Source organism: Malus domestica, chromosome 02, assembly GCF_042453785.1.
Source record: "Malus domestica chromosome 02, GDT2T_hap1".
NCBI lineage: Eukaryota > Viridiplantae > Streptophyta > Magnoliopsida > Rosales > Rosaceae > Malus > Malus domestica.
The window spans coordinates 29,440,981-29,464,877 of NC_091662.1; the positions used below are offsets into that span (position 1 = coordinate 29,440,981).

The 23,897-nt window shown below is 39.5% G+C and overlaps 2 protein-coding genes and 1 long non-coding RNA gene across 5 annotated transcripts; 1 reads left to right on the forward strand and 2 right to left on the reverse strand.

The window, feature by feature from the left end:
* Window positions 1-524: 524 nt before the first annotated feature.
* On the forward strand, window positions 525-14,643 carry LOC103418462 (acyl-CoA-binding domain-containing protein 4-like). 3 transcript variants are annotated; one of them, XM_029094034.2, is made up of 15 exons: window positions 525-901; window positions 10,164-10,289; window positions 10,462-10,539; window positions 10,618-10,731; window positions 10,885-10,951; window positions 11,067-11,128; window positions 11,365-11,504; window positions 11,595-11,721; window positions 12,659-12,773; window positions 12,906-12,994; window positions 13,306-13,389; window positions 13,502-13,819; window positions 13,899-13,958; window positions 14,073-14,259; window positions 14,356-14,643. In XM_029094034.2, the coding sequence occupies exons 2-14, from the start codon at window positions 10,173-10,175 to the stop codon at window positions 14,247-14,249; spliced, it is 1,548 nt and encodes a 515-aa protein (XP_028949867.1). In that variant the 5' UTR covers window positions 525-901; window positions 10,164-10,172; the 3' UTR covers window positions 14,250-14,259; window positions 14,356-14,643. The 3 variants fall into 3 exon arrangements, with proteins under 3 accessions (XP_028949867.1, XP_028949860.1, XP_028949866.1); XM_029094033.2 differs by adding an exon at window positions 9,690-9,743 and having other exon boundaries at window positions 641-901; window positions 14,073-14,643; XM_029094027.2 differs by having other exon boundaries at window positions 14,073-14,643.
* Window positions 14,644-18,515: 3,872 nt separating this feature from the next.
* On the reverse strand, window positions 18,516-20,689 carry LOC139190556 (uncharacterized). The gene is made up of 3 exons (XR_011574859.1): window positions 20,412-20,689; window positions 19,601-19,659; window positions 18,516-18,760 (listed from the first exon to the last, which is right to left on the reverse strand). It is a non-coding gene; the product is annotated as an uncharacterized lncRNA (long non-coding RNA).
* Window positions 20,690-21,078: 389 nt separating this feature from the next.
* Window positions 21,079-23,565, reverse strand: LOC139191690 (uncharacterized). The gene is made up of 6 exons (XM_070812687.1): window positions 23,406-23,565; window positions 22,611-22,729; window positions 22,212-22,259; window positions 21,924-22,099; window positions 21,586-21,718; window positions 21,079-21,480 (listed from the first exon to the last, which is right to left on the reverse strand). The coding sequence occupies exons 1-6, from the start codon at window positions 23,563-23,565 to the stop codon at window positions 21,079-21,081; spliced, it is 1,038 nt and encodes a 345-aa protein (XP_070668788.1).
* Between the last annotated feature and the right edge of the window lie 332 nt (window positions 23,566-23,897).

The following is a 23,897-nucleotide window of genomic DNA, read 5'->3' on the forward strand; positions in this document are numbered from 1 at the left end:
TTGAGCGATTTTAAATTTTGTAATGGATTTAAGAGTATTCAATCAGGATTTCAAGTAATTCTCTATTAATTTTAAAGTGTATTCAAGAAGGGCTTTGATGTCACATCCTGGGCCCGCTCTACCACCGTAACATGATATTGTATGCTTTGAGCTTACAATTCCCTCACGGTTTTGTTTTTGGAAACTCACGAGCAACTTTCAATGGATCACCCATCATGGGAGTGCTCTGGCCTCAGCTTCTCGCTTAACTTCGGAGTTCCTACAGAACTCGAAGCCAGTGAGCTCCCAAAAAGCATTGTGCTAGGTAGGCATGTGAATATACATTTAAGGACCACTCCCCTAGACGATGTGGGATGTCACATTTGAGATAGTTTATTTTTATAAATTCAAATGTATTTAATTAGAATTAAGAAAAAAATGCAATATTGTATTTAATTAAAACTTAATTTTAAATAATTTGAGAGAATTAAAAATTTCATACTCCATTTTAATCATTTCCAAATCTCAAAACTTTTCATAAAATTTTTTAGAAGATTGAATTAAAATTTTTACATAAAATAAAATCTCCACAAATTAATAAAAACTCCATAAACATTCATAAATAAATTCATAAGTCGATTAAAATCTCTAAAATTCGGATTGATACAACCCCAAAGTCCAAACGTCGACTTTAATCTTGTACTGATTCCGTCGGTCTGTACGGAGACACTCGCAGACAGAGCAAGCCAGACCGCCTGGGGATACAGAAACAGATCTTAACGGTGGCACTTTACTCTTCCCTCCCAATTATTGAATCTCCACCGTCCGATCTCCTCAACATTGTCCTTCAGATTCAACTCTCCGGCCGCCCATCTCCTCCCTGATCTCCTCTCGACAATAGCATTTCCCTCGCAAATTCAAGGTGCATAATCGTCTCTTCCCTCGTTTTTCGTATCAGAATATGACCTCATTTCATTAATTTGGTTCACGGTTTATCCCCTTGATTGAATTGTCCGTTTGTAAACTTATGTATGAAGGTGGACGCACATTTTTGTTTAGTTGCTGAGATTTTTGAGAGAGAAAATTAGAAATTCAATCTTAATTTCACGTGAATTATGATGGGTTGGTTTCGGAATACAGAAATGTGAACTGGGCAGTTGCAATTTTGTCAAAGGATTTAGTCTTGGTCCTTTGCTTTTGATTGGGGTAAAAATAAGTAAATAAAAGTTGTGTCATGCTTAATGGTAACTGAATTCAATCAATTTCAATTTCAGTGTTTGATAAATTCTTCGTATAACTCCGCCTATGTCTTACATGGCCGGTCCCAAGCCCGGATAAAGGAGGAGGGGGAGGGCGTCAGGTAGTCGACAGCCGGCACTCCATGATCACGTCGAATCCTTATGAAAATGAATCCAGAACAAAATCGCGCTAAAGCTAGGGCGTCACCCGTAAGTGGCGCGCTGTGTGGCCCGAGCACAGTGATAAGTGAGCAAGGGTCGCTGTATCTCCATCGGCACCCGGATGCAGTGTTAAATGAGCAAGGGGGCCATAGAAACTTCTTTTCGAACGACTCCACTCAAAGTTGTTTGGGAGCATATGCTCCTATCAACTTTACCCGGGACACACAAAAGAAGTACTTTGATCCTATTAGACGGGGGAGAGTGAAGAAGCTAGGACAGAAGGGTAGAGTCCAAGAGAGCAAAATGCGTTTAGGAACATGGAATATAGGAACCTTAACGAGAAAATCTATGGAAGTAGTGGAAGTTATGGTGAGGAGAAGGATAAATATTATGTGCCTACAAGAAACTAAGTGGGTTGGTAGTAAGGCAAAGGATCTAGAAAACTCAGGGTTTAAACTTTGGTATTCGGGCACAAATAGAACGAGAAATGGTGTTGGCATCATTGTGGACAAGACCTTGGTACAAGATGTTGTAGATGTCAAGAGGGTAGGAGATAGAATCATGGCAATCAAGATTGTAATAGGACAAGAACTTATCAATGTGATTAGTGCGTACGCACCTCAAGTAGGGTTGGATACGAGTTCGAAGGAGAAATTTTGGGAAGATCTTGGAGACTTGGTGCAAGGAATTGCTCAGACGGAGAAGTTATTTATAGGAGGAGATTTAAATGGACACGTGGGCAGGGAGACAGGCAACTATGGAGGTTTTCATGGTGGCCATGGTTTTGGGGAGAGAAACGAGGATGGGGAAGCTATCTTGGATTTTGCAATGGCATATGATCTCTTCTTAGCCAACACCTTCTTTAAAAAGAGAGAAGAACATGTGATCACCTACAAGAGTGGGTCGTCAAAAACACAAATAGATTTTCTTCTAATGAGGAAAGGGGATCGTATAACTTGTAAGGATTGCAAAGTTATACCAGGAGAGAGCGTGGCTAATCAACATCGCTTGTTGGTGATGGATGTACATATCAAAAGAGTAAGACAAAAGAACAAGACTTGGAAGTGCCCAAGGACTAGATGGTGGAATCTAAAAGAAGAAAAACAAGCCATTTTCAAAGAGAAGGTAATCACCCAATGTGTGTGGGATAGAGAGGGGGAAGCTAGCCAAATGTGGGATTCCATGGCTAGTTGTATCCGAAAAGTAGCAAAGGAGGTATTAGGAGAGTCCAAGGGCTTTGCCCCACACCAAAAGGAATCTTGGTGGTGGAATGAGGAGGTACAAACAAAGGTGAAGGCTAAGAAGGAATGTTGTAAAGCCTTATACAAGGAGAGGACCGATGAAAATGGTGAAAGGTATAGAAAAGCGAAGCAAGAGGCGAAGAAAGCTGTCAGAGAAGCTAAGTTAGCGGCTTACGATGATATGTATAAACGACTAGATACCAAAGAAGGAGAGTTGGATATCTATAAACTATCTAGAGCAAGGGAAAAGAAGACAAGGGACCTAAACCAAGTGAGGTGCATCAAGGATGAGGATGGAAAGGTTCTTGCTACAGAGAACGCGGTTAAAGACAGATGGAGAGGTTATTTTCATAATCTTTTCAATGAAGGACATGAAATGAGTGCTTCTTTAGGGGAGTTGAGTAACTCAGAAGAGTGTAGAAACTACTCTTTTTATCGTCGAATCCGGAAGGAAGAAGTGGTTGTAGCTTTGAAGAAGATGAAGCATAAAAAAAGCAATAGGCCCAGACGATATACCAATCGAAGTGTGGAAACTTTTGGGAGAGACAGGTATAACATGGCTCACTGACCTTTTCAATAGGATTTTGAAAACGAAGAAGATGCCAAATGAGTGGCGAACGAGCACTTTGGTGCCTATCTACAAGAATAAGGGCGACGTACAAAATTGCATGAACTATAGGGGTATTAAGCTAATGAGTCATACAATGAAGCTCTGGGAGAGAGTCATTGAGCATAGATTGAGGCAAGAGACACGGGTTTCGGACAACCAATTTGGGTTCATGCCAGGGCGCTCAACCATGGAGGCAATCTATCTCTTACGAAGATTGATGGAAAGATATAGAGATGGGAAAAAGGATTTACACATGGTCTTTATAGATTTGGAAAAAGCGTATGATAGGGTCCCAAGAGACATTCTTTGGAGGATTTTAGAGAAGAAAGGAGTACGAGTAGCATATATCCAAGCTATAAAGGATATGTATGAAGGAGCAAAGACTGCCGTAAGAACTCATGAAGGACAAACCGAAAGCTTTCCCATAACTGTAGGATTACATCAAGGCTCATCCTTAAGTCCTTTCCTTTTTGCGTTGGTAATGGATGAGTTAACAGGACATATTCAAGATGATATTCCTTGGTGTATGCTTTTCGCAGACGATATAGTGTTGATAGATGAAACTCAGGAAGGGGTAAATGCAAAGCTTAACCTTTGGAGAGAAGTGTTGGAATCTAAAGGTCTTCGCCTAAGCCGATCAAAGACAGAATATATGGAGTGCAAGTTCAGTGCAAATGGAGGCCAAAACGAGTTAGGGGTGAGGATCGGAGATCAAGAAATACCAAAGAGCGATCGTTTTCGTTACCTAGGATCTATCTTGCAAAAGAACGGAGAATTAGATGGAGATCTCAACCATAGAATACAAGCTGGATGGATGAAGTGGAAGAGTGCATCCGGCGTGTTGTGTGACCGCCGTATGCCACTGAAGCTCAAGGGAAAATTTTATAGGACGGCAATAAGGCCGGCGATGCTGTATGGCACAGAATGTTGGGCGGTGAAACATCAACACGTACACAAAATGGGTGTAGCGGAGATGAGGATGCTTCGTTGGATGTGTGGGCACACGAGAAAGGATAAGATTAGGAATGAGGATATCCGGGGTAAAGTAGGAGTAGCCGAAATTGAAGGAAAGATGAGAGAAAATCGGTTACGGTGGTTTGGACATGTGCAAAGAAGGCCTACTGACGCTCCGATTAGAAGATGCGACTATGGGACAGAGGTTCAGGGCCGAAGGGGTAGAGGAAGACCTAGGAAAACTTTGGAAGAGACTCTAAGAAAAGACTTAGAGTACTTGGATCTAACGAAGGACATGACACAGGATCGAGCACAATGGCGTTCTAAGATTCATATAGCCGATCCCAATCAGTGACTTGGATTTTCCAAGTCTCCAACCGAGAAGTTTTCCTCACTCGGAAAATTAAGGGAACACTACCCCAACCTACATGCTCCACTCAGAAAGCTTCAACATACAAGCTTCAACAAAAGAAAATTCAAAGAACTTAACGAAGAAGGCTTTGGTGTATTTAACACAATACGTTGAAATGAAGGAAAGCTTATTTATTGATATCCCCGATAAGCTACAAATATGTACATATACATGAGTCAAAATAAACACACAAGAGGGAGCCTTCACAAAGGTTGCTTAGGAGAAGTCTCAGCAGTCGGTAGAGCCCCAGAAAGAGAAGGCACCGGAGGGGGATCATTTGGAGCCTCAGTACTGGACAGAACCCTAGAAGGAGGAGGCATCAGAGGTTGATCATTTGGAGCTTCATTACGCGGTACAGCCCCAGAAGACGAAGGCAATAAATGCCTTTGGAACAAACCCACAAATCTCTGATGATCAAGTAAAACCTGACCATCAGTTTCCTTCATCTGGTCAAGCTTCCTCTTCATGTTTGTAGCATAGTCATGTGCGAGCCGGTGCAATTGTTTATTCTCATGCTTGAGCCCTCTAATCTCCTGTTTGAGACTCATCACTTCAGCCGCCAATGATTCAACTTGGCGGGTTCGAGCAAATAGGCGTTGGGCCATATTAGACACAGAACCTGCACACTGAACACTGAGAGCCAGCGAATCCTTAACAGCTAACTCGTCAGACCGTTTGGAAAGTAGTCTGTTATCTTTGGGAGTGAGAAGGTTTCTGGCCACCACCGCAGCGGTCATATCATTCTTCATCACGGAATCCCCAACGGTAAGAGGACCAGTTGGGGAGACGAAGGATGGGCGCCATATGTTGTCTGGAGAAGGCGGGGCTGCCTCTTCAACAAGGTTCAAGTCAAAACGACGGTCGGAGGGGCCAGACATTTTCAAAGGTGTTGAAGAGAGAAGAGGTCGGACAAATCAAGATCTTAGAAGTGCAAGAATGAAGCTTCTACTGGTGGAGATTCAAGTGTGCTTTGGAACTTAATGCCAGCCCCTATAAAAATCTGCACTCGACGGAGCTTCAGAAATCGAAGAGGCGCCTGCTCAGAAATCGAAGAGGCGTTTGCTTTCTCAAAAGTTGGGCTGCTTAGAGATCACGAGGGTTGATCTCAGAAATCGAAGAGGCGTTTGCTTTCTGAAAAGTTGGGCTGCTCAAAGACCACGAAGGCCGATCTCAGAAATCGAAGAGGCGCTCGCTTTCTCAAAAGCTGGGCTCCCCAGAGACCACGAGGGCCGATCTCAGAAATCGAAGAGGCACCTACTTTTCCAGCCTTGTCAGCACCTGTCACACGCACACTCAGCTTTGCGGAAATTATGGGCATTCTGTCAAAGACTTCTGGGGAAGTAGAAAACACATGAATCTTACTGTTCAATCACCCACTTCCCACACGCAACAATAGCTCATGGGTACCACAGATAACTTTGCCAAAGTTCTCTGCCAAAGTTGAGCACGTGAAGCTTGCAGCTCCCACTACATCGCTCTGACTAAGAAGGGTAAAAGAATAGCAAAGAAACAACACTAACAAAGTTTAGACCCATAAATTTTGAAGGTCTAGCTACCATATTATTACCCACAAGGGTAAAGGAACAGTACCACTGCTGGATAATTGGAAAGTCCCTGTGTGTCAACCTCTGTGCTTCGTGGCAAGGTAGACTAGCAAACATGCCCAACCTTTACTCACATTCGAGAAAACACTCCCAATAAGATTGCTTGCTCCAAAATCGAAGAGGCACCGTCCTCCGAATCTAAAGAGCCAGACTCCCAACATGACTACTTTCTTAAAAATCGAAGAGAGGGTAAAGGAACAGTACCATTGCTGGATAATTGGAAAGTCCCTGTGTGTCAACCTCTGTGCTTCGTGGCAAGGTAGACTAGCAAACATGCCCAACCTTTACTCACATTCGAGAAAACACTCCCAACAAGATTGCTTGCTCCAAAATCGAAGAGGCACCGCCCTCCGAATCTCGAGAGCCACTCTCCCAACATGATTACTTTCTCAAAAATCGAAGACACTGCTCCCCGAATCTCGAGAGCCAGACCCCCAGCATGATTGCTTTCTCAAAAATCGATGAGGCATCGTTCTCCGAATCAATCGAAGAGGCGCTCGCTTTCTCAAAAGCTGGGCTGCTCAGAGACCACGAGGGCCGATCTCAGAAATCGAAGAGGCACCTACTTTTCTAGCCTTGTCAGCACCTGTCACACGCACACTCAGCTTTGCAGAAATTATGGGCATTCTGTCGAAGACTTCTGGTGAAGTAGAAAGCACATGAATCTTACTGTTCAATCACCCACTTCCCACACGCAACAATAACTCATGGGTACCACAGATAACTTTGCCAAAGTTCTCTGCCAAAGTTGAGCACGTGAAGCTTGCAGCTCCCACTACATCGCTCTGACCAAGAAAGGTAAAAGAATAGCAAAGAAACAGCACTAACAAAGTTTAGACACATAAATTTTGAAGGTCTAGCTACCATATTATTACCCACAAGGGTAAAGGAACAGTACCACTGCTGGATAATTGGAAAGTCCCTGTGTGTCAACCTCTGTGCTTTGTGGCAAGGTAGACTAGCAAACATGCCCAACCTTTACTCACATTCGAGAAAACACTCCCAACAAGATTGCTTGCTCCAAAATCGAAGAGGCACCGCCCTCCGAATCTCGAGAGCCAGACTCCCAACATGATTACTTCCTCAAAAATCGAAAAGACACTGCTCTCCGAATCTCGAGAGTCAGACCCCTATCATGATTGCTTTCTCAAAAATCGAAGAGGCATCGTTCTCCGAATCTCGGGAGCCAGATACCACAGACCACTTTTTCAAAGTGCTCTGACAGAGTTAAAACATGTGAAACTGGCAGCTCCCACTACCGTGCTATGACCAAGCAGGGTAAAGGAATAGCATTACTACTTGTTGTTAGGGAGACTCCTATATATGTCGACCTCCATCCCCAACGGACAGGCAGACCTGCAAAAATGCTCAACCCTTCATCATATCTGAGAGGGCACTCCCAACGAAGCCTTTCGAAATATTCAGCTTTCTTTCCCCCCGATAATACCTCTGCAAACAAGCTATACTAGAGCAAGAATATCTCATATCATCAGGGTTAAAAGCAAGAGTATCCCATATCATGCTTTTTCCCTGTCTTTTCTTTTGGCCTTGTTTTTACCTGCAAGACAAGGAGAAAGAGAGCAATCAGTCAGCACTTGGAATCAAGCTTCCAGCCAGGAACTGACTGCCTGGAACCCCTTACCTGATTACTTACCTGGCATTGCTCTCGAGTACTCATCTTCAACATCTTATGTTTCCAGGGAAGATTCCGCATCTGCTTGAGGAACAGATAGGGCAAGTGCGAAGGATACAAGGAAGCATGTGGAGACAAGTGTAACAGCACACGTGCCGATACATCCATTACTCTGTCAAAAGCAAAAGTATCCCATATCAGCAGGGTGGAACGTACTCTAGATTTGATGGACTTGTTTTGACCCTCAAATTCTTCAGTCGGCCTTATACTCTGGAGGAAACCAGAAAACCCTCCAGCTCAGTTCAAGAATAAGCCTGTGGAAAGTTACTTCTTCAAAAGCAAAAGTATCTCATATCATCTCTTCTCATTTTTCTTCTCTTTATCCTTCATGCTGCTGCAAGATGGGGAGAAGGTGAACAATCAGTCGGAGCTCTGATTGCTTACCTTGTCTGTCACCTCTTTCAGCAGACCCCCTAGCTCGGCGACTTGGGGGACTCCTACTACATGGTTTGTATCGCGCTTGACCAAGCCTGAAACTACAAGTAAGCTTCAAGTGAAATTGATACATTACCTTGTGCATCTCCACCAGTTAAAGATACCACCCCTGGATGGAGGAAGAGTACTTCCAGAGAAGATGCCACATCTACCTATGAGACAGATAAGGCAAGTCAAGACGACACCACACTCCGATACTTAGAAGTTTCGTGATTACGAGATCATTCTCCCACAATATTTCCTAATGTCATTTGTACTAAATCATTCACTTGTACTCACTAAAGGAGAGCTTGAACCTATGTACTTGTGTAAACCCTTCACAATTAATGAGAACTCTTCTATTCCGTGGACGTAGCCAATCTGGGTGAACCACGTACATCTTGTGTTTGCTTTCCTATCTCTATCCATTTATATACTTATCCACACTAATGACCGGAGCAATCTAGCGAAGATCACAAAAAGCGACCGTTTTCGCTACCTAGGATCTATCTTGCAAGAGAACGGAGAATTAGATGGAGATCTCAACCATAGAATACGAGCTGGATGGAAAGAGTGTATCCGGCGTGTTGTGTGACCGTCGTAGGCCACTGAAGCTCAAGGAAAAATTTTATAGGACGGCAATAAGGCCAGCGATGTTGTATGGCACAGAATGTTGGGTGGTGAAGCATCAACACGTACACAAAATGGGTGTAGCGGAGATGAGGATGCTTCGTGGGATGTGTGGGCACACGAGAAAGGATAAGATTGGGAATGAGGATATCCGAGGTAAAGTAGGAGTAGCCGAAATTGTAGGAAAGATGAGAGAAAATCGGCTCCGGTGATTTGGACATGTGCAAAGAAGGCCGACTGACGCTCCGGTTCGAAGATGTGACTACGGGACAGAGGTTCAGGGCCGAAGGGGTAGAGGAAGACCTAGGAAAACTTTGGAAGAGACTCTAAGAAAAGACTTAGAGTACTTGGATCTAACGGAGGACATGACACAAAACCGAGCGCAATGGCGTTCTAGGATTCATATAGCCGACCCCACTAAGTGGGAAAAGGCTTTGTTGTTGTTGTTGTTGTTGATAAATTCTTCGTATGAACCGAATTTGCTCGCTGTTTCTGTTATTGTCTTTGAAAACTGATACTCGTTAGGCAAATTGTGCGATTGAACTAAATTGAGAAAAAACAAAACAGAAGGGAAGAAGATTGGTTGCAGCTAAACAGTTTTCGGATACGAGTGTTAGCTCAGATCATTAATCTGTTTCTTGGTGTTTCGAATATTTTCACATTCTTTTTTTTTTTCTTTGGAGTCTTCATAATGTATATGGTAAATCCTTTTTTACATGAGAAATGGAATGGAAACTAATATCAGTGAACAGTACAATTGGATATTACTGAGGACAAGATGGGTACTGAAGCGAATCGGAAGGCTGGTAAGAGTATAAAGTTTCACTCTCTTTACAGAAAACTGCCTCTACAAACTGTAACAGGTCTTTCATGCTCATGTTCAAACCACTGTAGTTGCCTTTCCGTCATTCTTTTCACATGTTGTACTCTAGGTTCCACAGGATTTTTTGTTTTTTAATCTAGTATTAGTAATTTTTATGTTGCACTTCTCGAATTTCTGTGCTGTCAGTAACTAGCTACATTATATTCCTTCTGGTAGGCTACAATATCAAGTGGGTCTTTATCATAGTATTTCTGAAATTGTACTTAGTGGTGATGTTTTTTTGTTTATGCTCTCAAACAGGAACTGTTTTTATTATGAAAAGTTGGTGGAAGTAATGTCCGTTTATTTTGCTAGTTCTTTCTTTTGGTGATTTAATACTTTAAATAAATTGGTTCACCTGCAGACAGCTTCTATGGGAATCGAAGGGATTGTGAAAGATGTTGATACCAGCAATTGGCAAACAGATTTGGCCTATGACCAGTGGATAGCACTCCCTGTTTCTGGTCCACGACCACCAGCTCGGTATAAGGTACGCATATATGTTAAGTTTAGATAAGCTCTAGATTAAAACCATAGAGAAATATTTTGTTAAGTTCACATTTTTTTCTTCTTTTGTGATTCCTAAAGTCATTTTTATTAAAGTCAGTGCAAAATCAAACTGGTGGTCGTGGATGACCATGCTATTTCTCTTTTCACTGTAGCATGCTGCTGTAGTCGTGGATGAAAAATTATACATTATTGGTGGGAGTCGTAATGGTCGGAACCTATCTGATGTTCAGGTATTGTACATGCTCATGTACTTTTTGACTTTGAGCTTCGTCTTTTTTGTGTAATGTAGTACTGGACTCTTCTTGCAGGTCTTTGACTTTAGAAATTTGTTGTGGTCTAACATTAAACTGAAACCCAATTTGGATAAATTTGAAGACAGCGGCTTACAGGAAGTTCTTCCAGGAATTTCTGCTCACAATATGGTAAATGTTCATGAGTACTATTTTGTGTTTGTCTGTTCATATTATTTGTTTGTATACGTCCTATTCGCGTTTTGTCTGGCCGTCATCCCCTTCATTTATGATTCCAATTGGTTTTCATTATCCGGTTGAACACTTGTGTTTATGTCTTGGCAGGTTAGGTGGGGAAATAAACTTCTTCTTCTTGGTGGAAATTCAAAGAAATCGTCTGATAGAATAATAGGTTTGTTACTAAAACAGCCATTTTGTTAGTTCATGGATAATATTTTCTTGTGAGACATTTGAAAGTGCACTTTAATTGGCGTTTAAAACCTTTTGCAATGTTAATGGACTTGTAGTTTGGTTCATCGATTTGGAAACGCATGTCTGTGGCATCATCGAGGCCTCAGGAAATGTTCCGGTATGATGGCTGAATCCCTATTTTCCTTGTGCTTTGTGCTTTCAACTGTTTAATTAACTTGTTTGGTATGCATTCATCCAAGTAATTTCTGGTTGGGAAACTGATATTAGCAAAACCACACAATGCAATGGGTTTCCATATATGATATCCCTTCTCTAATTTTGTTGCTCTAAATATTTGATCCATTGTTCTGTGGTAATTCAACCTGTTTGGTATGCATGCAAATTATTTTTCAGGTAGCTCGTGGGGGCCAGTCCACCACACTGGTTGGTTCTAGACTGATAATGTTTGGTGGAGAAGACAGGAGCAGAAGATTGTTGAATGATGTTAATGTTCTTGATTTAGAAACAATGACTTGGGATGTGATGGAAGCAACGTAAGTATCCATACACTTTTATTTCGAAACAACTTCTGTGCCGTTTTTTTTTTTTTATGAGTTCTGCATTACTTTTTTATGTTGTGATAGGCAGACACCTCCGGCTCCCAGATTCGATCACACAGCTGCAGTACATGCAGAACGCTACCTTCTAATTTTTGGTGGTTGTTCTCATGCTACTTTCTTCAATGATCTTCATGTACTTGACTTGCAAGCAGTAAGTGATTTACTGAATACATCAGAACTAGTTTACAAATTGTGCAGTCTGTTCAAATACACATACATGTGCATTATTTAAATGTTTAATTTATTAATTTTCAGTTCACCAGATGATTTCTGAGCTAGAAGCATACTGAAGTGATTAATGAAAACTAACGCAGAATATAGCTAGTTGTTATTTAATATGTTGGTTTCCAATGAAGGCAACAACTTTTATCAACGCTTCTGAGCTTCTGAGACCATTTTGCAACTTATATTTATGAAATTAAAAGATCTCTCTTTCACCTTTTTAGATTTTTACCGAAAGTGCTATATATTGTAAGAGCTCCTTTTTATGCATTAATGAGCATCTCATGTTTTTGCCTCCATCCTGCTGTAAACCTAGAGGCCTCAGTTGAGTGAGCTAGGAACATCTTCTTTTGTTTTGTTTTACTTTTGTTTTTTGCTTTTTTATTTTGTGTATCTGTATGCTCTCTTTCAACCTTGAGGTCAGAAGATTCATACTTCATTTTAACAAGTAGAGGACTGCATGTATCAAATAGACTTTAGGATTCGTGGGCTTTTACACAATAAGAGAAATTGGCTATGATGCAGAGCGAAGTATTTACTTTCCGAGTCTGTCCATTTGCCTTCTACCATATGCCACACATCATGGAATGTTTATGAGTTTTTGGTGAACTTAAACATTTCTGGTTTCAGGAGCATAATTTTTGAAGGTTTTTCGTCATACCTTGAAAGATAATTATATCATCCTATACTAACAATAACCTGTTCTAAGTAGAGGCTGAATGAAAAATTACTTTTTGTTGTAACCGAAAACTGAATCATTATTAGTAGTCTGATTTTCCATGCTTTTTAAGCTGCACAATTTTCCAGTTAATTGTTTTATTTTCTCTTCTTATATTTCTTGCCCACAATTTGCCATTACTTTTCAGAGGGAGTGGTCCCAACCACAAATTCAGGGTGATCTAGTGGCTCCTAGGGCTGGTCATGCTGGTATAACCATTGATGAAAACTGGTATATAGTTGGCGGTGGAGATAACAAAAATGGTATATATAATTATTGCTTACTAAATCTTATAATGAAACTATGTGCACCTTAATATGTACTAATGTGGCTTTTACCTACTGGATAAATGTACTTTTCTAGCTTTCTGTGATACATTCTGTAAAATTTTACAGGCTGCCCCGAAACTCTGGTGTTAAATATGTCTAAGCTAGTGTGGTCAGTCTCAACCAGTGTGAAGCAAAGGGATGCACTCGCTAGTGAGGTCTGTTCCTTTCTTTGATTATATATGTTTTTCCAAGAAGTTTCAATCCGAAAGAAATTTTGATGACTGCGTCATCCACTGACATATAGTTCCAATAAAATACTAAAAGAAAATGGCACTTTTCATAGTTAGTAATATACTGGACCGAAAATATACTTGTGACGTATTGTCATTACTGTTATCCAGCTTTGTTACATAAAAGGTTTTTTGCTCCCGGTGTAACTGAATATCGTTTAGGATCATCCCTTTTACAAGTATACATTTCTAGTTTATTGGTTTGTACTTGAGCAATGAATATGATTTGGAAGCAGGGACTCAGTGTCTGCTCAGTGACTATAGATGGAAAGAAGCATTTGGTTGCCTTCGGTGGCTATAATGGGAAGTATAGCAATGAGGTATGTTACTCAATGCCAGGTTTCGTATCCTATTATTCAGAAGCCTATGTTGCATCGCATGAGGTGTGTTGTGCATTCCCTTATATTGTTCATTGCCTTTCTTTTCTTACAGGTTTTTGTAATGATGCCCAAACCGAGGGACTCATCGCAACGCAAGATATTCCAGTCACCAGCAGCGGCTGCTGCAGCAGCTTCTGTTACTGCTGCATATGCCTTATCTAAAATAGAAAATTTGGATTTCAAAACAGCAGAGCTGAACTCCAAGGGACCTGAAAGCCATCATTATGAACAAGATTTCACGGTTGAGATAGAGGCCCTTACAGAGGAGAAAAGTGTGCTGGAGTTGTCGCTGGCAGAAGTCAGGACAGGAAATTCCAGGATCGGGCAGAATATTGAAGAAGTCAACAATACTCATGCTGAGTTGTCCAAGGTATGCTCCTTAGAGACACTGGTTACTAAGGTGATTATTGTGTTTTTGAGTTTCTCATCCTTTCAACCTTCCCTTTCAGGAACTTCTTTCAGTCCAAGGGCAACTAGTAGCTGAGAGATCAAGATGCTTTCAATTGGAGGTTTCTCCTTTCATAACTTGTTTAATTTATTTCGGTTGGGTCATTTGACGTGTCCTCTACGAATGTAATGCGTTCCATGTAGCAGCTGATTCTTTTCTTATATTGTTTTCCTAGGCTCAAATCAGTGAACTGCAAAAGAAATTAGAATCGGTGCAGTCCATTGAGGATGAGGTGCAGGCACTTCGGGGTCAAAAATCTGCATTCGAACGGGATGAGCTTGCCTCATCTGTTCAAAGACAAGGTTCTGGTGGGGTTTGGCGGTGGATTGCTGGGGGTGGTGGCGACTCATAAAAGTCGCAAGGTCAGTGCATGAATTCTTGACAAAAAAGAGAAAATGATATAAGTCAGTGCCGGAATATTTAAATGGAAAGCTCACATACCTGGTTATCTGTCCCAGCTCCCTCCAGAAGCTGAGGCGGATCCCAGCAGTAGCCTACCGGAAGCGGTGGCCTACAGAAAGCATTCTTACTAAGATAGCCAGTAAAAGGGATGAAAATTACAGTCTGAGTTATAGGATTTATATAAACGTTGTTTGTTTGGGATTCATGAACAGTCATTTGATCTTTTTTTGCGTCGTTCGATTTATTTTCATGTCTAAATTGATAGAGTAGTTGGATTTGTATGTATGATACGGTTCAAATTCTTTATGTTCTCGTGGTATCAGAAAAAAGTGATTGATATTTAATTTTCATGGCCATTGGAGAATGAACATTTCATTAACAGGGGTGGGGTCAAATACAAGTTTGGTACATGACAGAAACCCTAGCTTGAGGAGGGTTCTGCTAAATACAAGTATCAACAAACAGCACAAATACACCGAACCGTGATTTAGACACTACCAATGGCACTGGCACTTGCAAAATAAAATGGCATATATATTATAAAGTGTTAGAACATATTGAAAACATGGGAAACAAGTATATAATGAGTGTTCATATAAGTATTCAACAAGTTTCTTACATTTTATTAAAAAAAATAGAATGCAACATAAAAGTTGTCGATTTTTTGTATAATTTAGTGGAGTCTGTAACGGGATGACTTTATGGCACTTGTCGCCTTTTTTCTCTTTATTTCCCTTATTTTCTCATTGTTCCTATTTTCTTTGTTGGTTAGCCTGCGTTGGGCTCTCTATTTACTCCTTTGGCTTCGTCCCTGGTCATGATTATCTAGTTTTTCAAAAAAAAAGGAAAAAAAAGAAAGCCGGTTTAGGACAATGGCCAGCCGCCTAGAGATTAATCGGAACGGTGATCAGCAGCTTATACGGGATCTAACGAAATTTTTTAGAACAGTGCCTGTACTATGACTTTCAAAAGTGAATAAAGTGAAAGAAAAATCAAATGATTAAAGAGTATGAACTAAGACCAGTGGGAAAGATATCAATGCAAAACAGTACATGAAAAAGGAAAGGAAATAATCTACAACGAACCTCTCCTGAAGTAACCAGATTTTGTCTCCCCCTTCTCCTCATTGATATTGGGATGCAAACGAGTAAGTATACATGGTCCCGCTTAAACAAGGAGTTAGGAGTCCTTCTTACTAGTATAAATACCTCCTTCATGAACAATACAAGGCACGCAATACTTTGATCTTTAAGTCGAATTCTTTGGTTCGAAGGAGTGGAAAATTTTGTGCTAATAATGGCTTTGGAATCGAATTACAACATTCCAGGGGAGGTTCCTGACATTGTATCTTTGTATACATTTGACAATGGACCTAAGAGAAGAAGCAATGAAAAAGCAAACAGTAGTAAAACAGAAAATAACAAGGAAGTCACCTCCTCGTCAGCCACCGAACAGAAGAGCAACTCTAATAAACGTCAATCCCCTACCAAGGATTGAACGTCTGAATCTTTTAGCAAGGGAAAAACGACATTAGAAGCATTGAATTTAATTTTAGGTACAATTAAATTGTAGGAATGATTTCATATCTTGATGCATCGACATGTTGAAGTATTACAAACTTCGACGTATTTTTGTTTTATTTCTTTTTATTTGTAGATTCTCTTTGACGAGTTTTTGAACTAGTGGAAGTTTAGTTTGAATTTTTAGTATATATGTTTTAATTTAATAAAAGTAGTTTACAATACTTTAATAATAAGTTAATATTTATGTTCGAACAAAAGACAGATCCCTCTCTCTCTCTCTCTCTCTCTCTCTTAAGAAGAAATGATAGCTGATTTTATTTATAATATCAAGAAATAGTACAATCTTGAAAAAGTGCTTCCCGGAGATCTCCTTCTCTCTTAGATATATGTATGTTGTGGCTTCTATTGTTCATCAATCGACCAAACCGAACCATGAAAATTCTTCGGTTCGGTTTTTATGCTAAACCAGACAAAATTCAACCATGCCCACCCATACAAGGGAATGACAAGTCTGTCATGTACCGAACAATAACCCAGCAACAGATCAACCATCTGCAAGGAAAATAAGCGATGAATATATAGAAAGGTCCACTCTGAAAATAATTTAATTTGTATAGAAGGATCAATAGAGGGGGAAAAGGTTAGCTCGTTGAAATAAGCAATCTATTTTTTGGAATCAAATAAGCTATGAGGATCGTCCGTTTATATAATTGAGGAACTTCAGGTTAGGGATTCCATTGTATCAATGACATGTTAGAGATTTAAACAAAAAGAGAAAGTGTAGAGCACACTGTGTCCTTATATGGAGTGGAAAAATTTGCGATAACAATGGCGTCGGAATTGAATTACAACATTTTAGGAAAAAATTCTGACATTCTGTCCTTTTATACAGTTGATAATGAACCTAAGTAAAGAAGCAGCGGAAAAGTAAAGAGTAGTAAAACACAAAATAACAAGGAAGCAAGCTCATCGTCAGCCACGGAAAAGAAAAGCATCTCTAATAAACGACAACCCATTACTACAGCTTGAAAGTTCGAAATCTTTTCGCAAGAAAAAAACGACATTAAAAACCTTGAGTTTAATTTTTGACAATAAAACTGTAGGACCGATTTCATATCTTGATGCATGTCATGTTGATGTATTTTATCGACAGATTTTTAATTTTTGTTTTTTATTTATTTGCTCTTTGAGAAGTATTTCTACTAGTAAATGTTTAGCTTATTTTCTTTTATATTTGGTTTAATAGTATCACCTTCACCAAATGACACTATGCATGAGCGTTGAATTTGTTGAACCCGGTAATTGGATCTTCGTTGTGCTAAACATTTGTGTCTTTGCCTTGAAGTCATTGAATTTCGCCTCTTACGTTGATGATCCCGCCATTGTTCTCGTTGGCGCTCTCTCTCATCAATAATATGTGCATTTTGTTGCTCTAAACCAAGAAATGTAATGGTGCACGAAAAATGTAGTTAGCATATAATATTATCTAAGTACGTACATAAATTAGAATTTTTTTGTATACATAACACAAATATTAAATGGATGATGAGTAATAAGATGATTTTAATAGTTCATACAAAAATATTCATAGATGAATTTACAAATATATAATTACTAGGGTCCAAAAGAAAGAAATCATAGTTACTCGTTGATTTTGATCCTATTGTTTCTTGGTTTTCTTTCATTTGATTTTGTATAATATTTACGGAGTTTAATCAAGTTTGATAATACGGAGTTCAATCAAGTTTGATAATTGGCACGTCGTTGCATTGAATTTTGAGCTCCTTGTGATGAATTTGCAACTCGGTGTTTTTGTCTTTGTTGATTGCTCCTACGAAACCTTTGATGTGATTGTTCTTGACAATTGTGAACATTTATTTGTCCCAATCGAACTTCGTTATTGCTGACCTATACAAAAAAATTGCAAAAGAGAATGAATTTTAGTTCTTTTAAAAAAGGAAAAAAAAATCATATTGAACAAAAACGAAGGTGCAATTGTAAAATCTCCAACCAAAATGCAGGTTTAGGTCTTATGTATTTTGATCCGAGTGAAAAAAAAAAAGTTTTTTTGTGTGAAAGTAAATGAACCCTACTAATATAAAAAAAATAAAAATAAAAATTGAAACATTAAGCAGCAAAACACTGAAATTTCAGTTAATAAAAAGAGTAGAAACGCAACTAAGACGACAACCTATGATATATTGCTCCTATCATTTCCCTTCATACTTGATCTGTTGAAGTCAACTTAGAATTTTTCATATTCCTACATGAACAAAAAGAAGAACACGATAATTTTATTTTTGAAAAAAGAAAAAGAAAAGAGAACATGAGGATTGTGAATAGTCAAACAATTAAGTAACATATGAAAGTGATGTTAATAATATAAATTCATGTGAAATATTTCATACAGTACCATTTATGTGTACGTTGTGAGTTACAAATATTAATGTTGCAACAATGGTCATTACATACAGTCTCTCTCTCTCTCTCTTTTAAGATACACTAGCCTTCATGCACGCGCTCACGTGCGTGCAGAAGACATTTTTTGAATTACGGCGTGCTACTCGCAACTTATATGTTTTAAATGTATTTATATGCATAAATTGACAAAATGAAAGTCAAATATTTGAAGTAAATGAATAATTTTAGATCTTGCTAGAAGAAATCCCTCATAAACCAATTAAAGCAGCTGAATTCACATAATAAAATCGGTCTCTATAGAATTTACATTAAGAATGAGAAAATCTGATGACACACCCCATCCCGAAGGAGGGCATGCTGGCCGTCACGTGAGAGTGACGTAACCATTTACACAGTTCGGAAGCTTTTAAAATACAATTACTAAAATGGAAACCCCCGAGGGTGAGTCCTACTTTTGTGAATTCTGTCAGAACGCCGTTGGGTTCCTCGTAGCCACCAAAGCTCTGCTAACTTGAACCTGGAGGGGCGAAAAACAAAATTGAGTGGGTCAGTAAAACAAAGTTTTTCGAAAACATTTCATTTAAATCATTTCTAACCCCTCTCCGTAAAACCTGTATAATTTCCCAGAAAATAGTATATATTCGTATATAAACATATATATATATATATATATATATATATATCATCAAAACTCAGCTCGTCAACTATCAATATACCATCTCAGAAAGAATATGCCATACCATGTCAAAATATAATAAGGATGCAACAATATAAATCAGGTGAAATAATAAATCAACCGGAGACCCTAATAATGGTCCTGTACGGCTGATTCTATAGCTCAATGTCTCAACCAGCCAGAGTCACCAACTGTGACCTGTACGGCACTACACTGCACATAAGTCGGAACTACCTATAGTAGTCTGTACGACTACGATGGTGAAATAATACGCTCTAGTGCTTCTCATCAATCATCAGAGCGCATATCTAAGGTCACCCACCAGTCGAAACCCCTCTAATGGTCTGTACGACTGGCATGTCGGAACCACCTCTAGTGGTCTGTACGACATCCACCTACTTGGATCCAAGGCGAGCGTGCGGTGTGGTGAATACTATAAGCACTAATACCAAAGGTGCAGTTTATGAGCTCACAACGCAATCACATAAATAAATCGTCTGAATAATATAAAAACCCACATGTGCATCCACCGCATCAATTCACGTATATATGCATCAATTATCAAACCAAATATCTCAACAATTGCATGCATGGCAATTTAAATCATAATTTTCAAATAAACGCATTTTCTGGGAAAAACAATAGTATATAGGTAATACGAAAACAAAACTGCCCACTCACCTGGAGTTCGCCCTACAACTCCCTAGCACAATACGTCAAGGCGTCATGACGATCGGCGCCTAAAACAATAATCAAATCCAATCTCAGAAATCATATCGATAGAATATATAACTTATATAAAACACGTCACTACGCAGTTTGATCTGGAAGATCTGCAACTCAGATTTCAAATCCATAACTTCCAGAGGACCACAATATACCTCCAGGACAACATCCTAAAATTTCATTACCATCCAACGGTCGGATCTCCGTCAATTATCAAAACCAAGTGACGGTTAACATTCTATATTATGGACTTACAACCCCAATTCCGGAAGATCCGCATTTCGGATTCCCAATCCGTAAGTTCCTATAATCCTCAAATATTACGTATTACAACGCATCAAAGTTTGGTGACGATCCAACGGTCGGATCGTCAATTCACATTTTCACCTAAATGCGAAAACTATAAAACGTTATTTAAGGCACCTAACTAACAATTCTTAATAACTTCTCATACGGTGCTTAATTTGGGTATATGAATATACCACATTGACCTACTCGACGTCACGGACGTCGAAAAATTTTTAAAATAATTTTTGATGTGGCACGCGCCCCCACGCGCCAGGGAAGGCACGGGTCCACGCGCACCTTCTTCCTCGCGAGCTCGCCGGACTGGTTTTTCCGGTGGCCGGAAAACTGGGGAATTTTCAAATGCTTTGTTCTCCTTCGTTTCTCAACCGTTTTCTTCGTATAATATATCAATTTGAAGCCCTCAACATGTAGAATCACAATAGACTAGTTTCAAGGTCCAAAATCCACTAGATTTTACCTGAGGAAGCACGATAATCCGGCCAATTTTGAAAAACTCTGATCTCGGTCCTCCGACGTCTAAATTCTACCAACGAAGTACCCCGAAGCTCGTGAGGATCTCCTTAAGCTCAATGTGAGCTTGAAATTCCCTGAAATGCAAGATTTTACGTATGCATGAACAGTGCACATTTTCGGGGTTATGGTTTCACGATGATTCTGAGGGTTTTAAGTTCCAAAAATCACATATACTAACTCACAAGCTTACTAGGAGTTCAAATCTTACCTTAGAACCTTCGATCCATGAAGAAATGGGAGGTTCCTAGGTTGTCCGTAAGTTCGAGAGTGAGGGAGGGAGACTGAACGGAGAGGAAGAGAGAGGGAAGCACGGGGAGGAGAGAGAGAATGGTTGACTGGGTGTGTGGTCCAACCAAAACCATACATACTAATTTTAATCCCTAACCACACAAAATACAATCCAATTTAATCCAACTTAATTTATTTTCTCCAAAAGTTTAGGAATGTATATTTAGTCCAAATAATATATCATACACACACATACCTTAATACCCGTCAAGGGTTATTCCGTTTTTTCACATCCTCGATGAATAAAATCTCGGGACGGGCTGTGACAATCTTCCCCCTTTATAGAATTTCATCCTCGAAATTCATACAACCTACCAATCCACTTAATACTCATAAAATAACCTCGGATACATCTCTCTCACCCGATCTTCGGTCATCCAAGTAGCTTCTTCCACGGAGTGGTTCCTCCACAATACTTTTACCAAGCTCATTGTCTTATTCCTTAGAACCTTGTCTTTCCAATCAAGTATCGTCACCGGCTCCTCTTCGTAACACAAATATGGGTTAAACTCTAAGGGTTGCAGAGGGATCACATGCGACGGATTTGTAACATAATGTCGAATCACCGAAACGTGAAACACATTATGTACGTTGGACAGCTCTGACGGTAATTCAAGCCTGTAAACATCTTCACCGACTCGCTCGGTGATCTGATAAGGTCCGGTGTACCTAGGACTCAACTTACCTTTCTTTCCAAATCGAACAACACCTCGCCACGGTGATAACTTCATAAATACCCAATCACTTACCTTGTACACTCAATCAGTCTGTCTGTTAAACTTTTCTGGCGATCTTGGGCCGCTTCCCAAGTTAAAATTAATCACTCGAACCTTCCAAGTAGACTCATCCATAACCTCAGGGCCCGCAAGAACTCTTTTGACAATTTCTGTCCAACACAAAGGTGTACTACAATCTTTACCAAAAAGTGCCTCAAATGGTCTCATACCCATGCTCGAACGAACGCTATAGATGTAGGCAATTCCCCTCAAATCCAACCGTTTAATCTAAGCGTCGCCAACTGCAATACTGAAGATCTCAGCATATCCTCCAAAGTCTGGATAGTGCTCTCTGATTAACCATCTATTTGAGGGCGATAAGTTGTACTATAAGGTAACTTGGTAACCAAGCTTCCTGAACGCTATCCAAAACTTAGAAGTAACCAACATACCCAAAAAGCTTAACAGTGTACATCGTCAAAATTGCTTTCTTTAATTCCACATAATTTGGCACATACGTCCCATTCTCTTGCATAAACATACCACCCAATTCTGCCTCGGTTAATTCTTGAATTCCTTCGTCAAATTTCTGGGCATCAAGTATACAATCAACTAAAATTGGTCTAACCTGAAAATTAGTCAATAAAGCTTCTTCTCAACTTTTACCTTAAGTTTCACTCTAGGGTCCCAAATCCGCAAGAAGGGAAAGCACAACAAGCATACAAAGCATTAATTCTTACTGGAGCCTTCCTACCAAGTGCATCAGTCGCAACAATTTCACGATCACCCTGGTCGTGCAATCATAATTATTTAGTAACTCAATCCACCTTCGTTGCCTAAGATTAAAATACCTATGAGTAAGTAGACATTGGAGACTCCTTTGATTCGTAAAAATCTTACACTTTTCACTATAAAAGTAATGTCTCCAAAACTTCCAAGTAAAGATGATAGCTACTAACTCCAAATTGTGAGTAGAGTAATTAATTTCATGAAGTTTCAATTGCCGTGAAGCATAGTTAATCTCCCTACCTTGCTGCATTAACACTTATCCAAGACCAACCAAAGAAGCATCACTAAAGACTTCATAATTACCGCTATCTTCTGGGAGTGCTAAAATACGTGTATGAGGGAGGAAATACTTCAACTGTTGAAACCTTGCTCACAATTATTATCCACTCAAACTTAACCTCTGTTCTCGTCAATCTCGTCAGTGGCAAAGCAATGACTGGGAAATCTTTCACGAACCATCCACGATAGCCTACCAAACTAAGAAAACTTCAAATCTCAATCACAGTTCGTGGTTGTTCCAAATTCTCAATTTCCGCTACCTTTTAAAAATTCACTTGAATACCTTTAGCAAATATAACTTATCTCATAAATGCTTCTTGATTCATCCAACATTGGCATTTGCTAAACTTAGCATACAATCGACGTTCCATCAATCTTTGTAACATCAACTTAAAATATCTAACATACTCTGCTCTAGGCTTAGAGTATACCAAAATATCGTCAATGAAAACAATAATAAACTTGTCAATGCATTCCTGGAATACTTTATCCATCAACTTATAAAACAGCAAGAGAATCCATCAATCCGAATAACATCACTAAAACTCATAATGACCGTAACGAGTCCTGAACACAATCTTAGGAACGTTATTATTAACTCTTCAATCGGTAACAACCAGACCTTAAGTCAATCTTAGGAAATACGCAGACCTCTAAGTTGATCAACAAATCATCAATACGCAACAATGGATAACGGTTCTTGATCATTACCCGATTCAATTGCCTATAATTAAAACATAGCCTTAATATCCATTTTCTTCCTCACCAATAAACTGGTGCTCCCCCCAACGTGATGTACTTTAAATGATACCTTTATCAACCAATTCCTGTAACCAAATTTTCAATTCCCTTAACTCATCATGAACCAATCTTTAACATAAAATTTGTGCCTGGAGACAAATCAATAATGAACTCCATATCTCCGCCTAACGGCAATCCAGGTAATTCCTCAGGGAAAACATCAAGAAAATGTCTAACCACCTTTACATCTCCCAAACTACTAGAAGCAACATCATTTAGCACCATATGAGCTAAGTATCCTTGGCAGCCTTTCGATAACAATCTCTTTGCTCTCACAGCATAAATAACGGCCTAACTCAAACCACTTTGCATACCCACAAAAGTAACCTCTAGTCATCCAAATTGGTGGAAGGTAACTGGTTTCCCGTAGCAATCTATCTTGTTATAATTATAACGCAACTAATATGTGCCTAAATTCACATCCAAATCCACGATGTCCAACGAAATAAGATTCACTGGCATAACTATATCTTCCACCATCATTAGGCATCCTGAATAAACCAAATCAACATAGAGTGCCCTACCTGTTTACTTGCTTAACGAATCCAACAAATAAG

Bases quoted from the DNA above. Each gene is read 5' to 3' on its own strand.
- LOC103418462 (XM_029094027.2), top strand. From the start codon at position 10,173: ATGGGAATCGAAGGGATTGTGAAAGATGTTGATACCAGCAATTGGCAA. The intron at 10,732-10,884 runs GTAAATGTTCAT...ATGTCTTGGCAG, and splicing joins GAATTTCTGCTCACAATATG to GTTAGGTGGGGAAATAAACT. The intron at 13,390-13,501 runs GTATGTTACTCA...CTTTTCTTACAG, and splicing joins ATGGGAAGTATAGCAATGAG to GTTTTTGTAATGATGCCCAA.
- LOC139191690 (XM_070812687.1), bottom strand. From the start codon at position 23,565: ATGGTGCTAAATGATGTTGCTTCTAGTAGTTTGGGAGATGTAAAGGTG. The intron at 22,730-23,405 runs GTTCATGATGAG...TTAGTTTGGTAG, and splicing joins AAATTTTATGTTAAAGATTG to GCTATCGTGGATGGTTCGTG. The intron at 22,100-22,211 runs GTAAGAATTAAT...ACTAATTTTCAG, and splicing joins CACTTGGTAGGAAGGCTCCA to GTTAGACCAATTTTAGTTGA.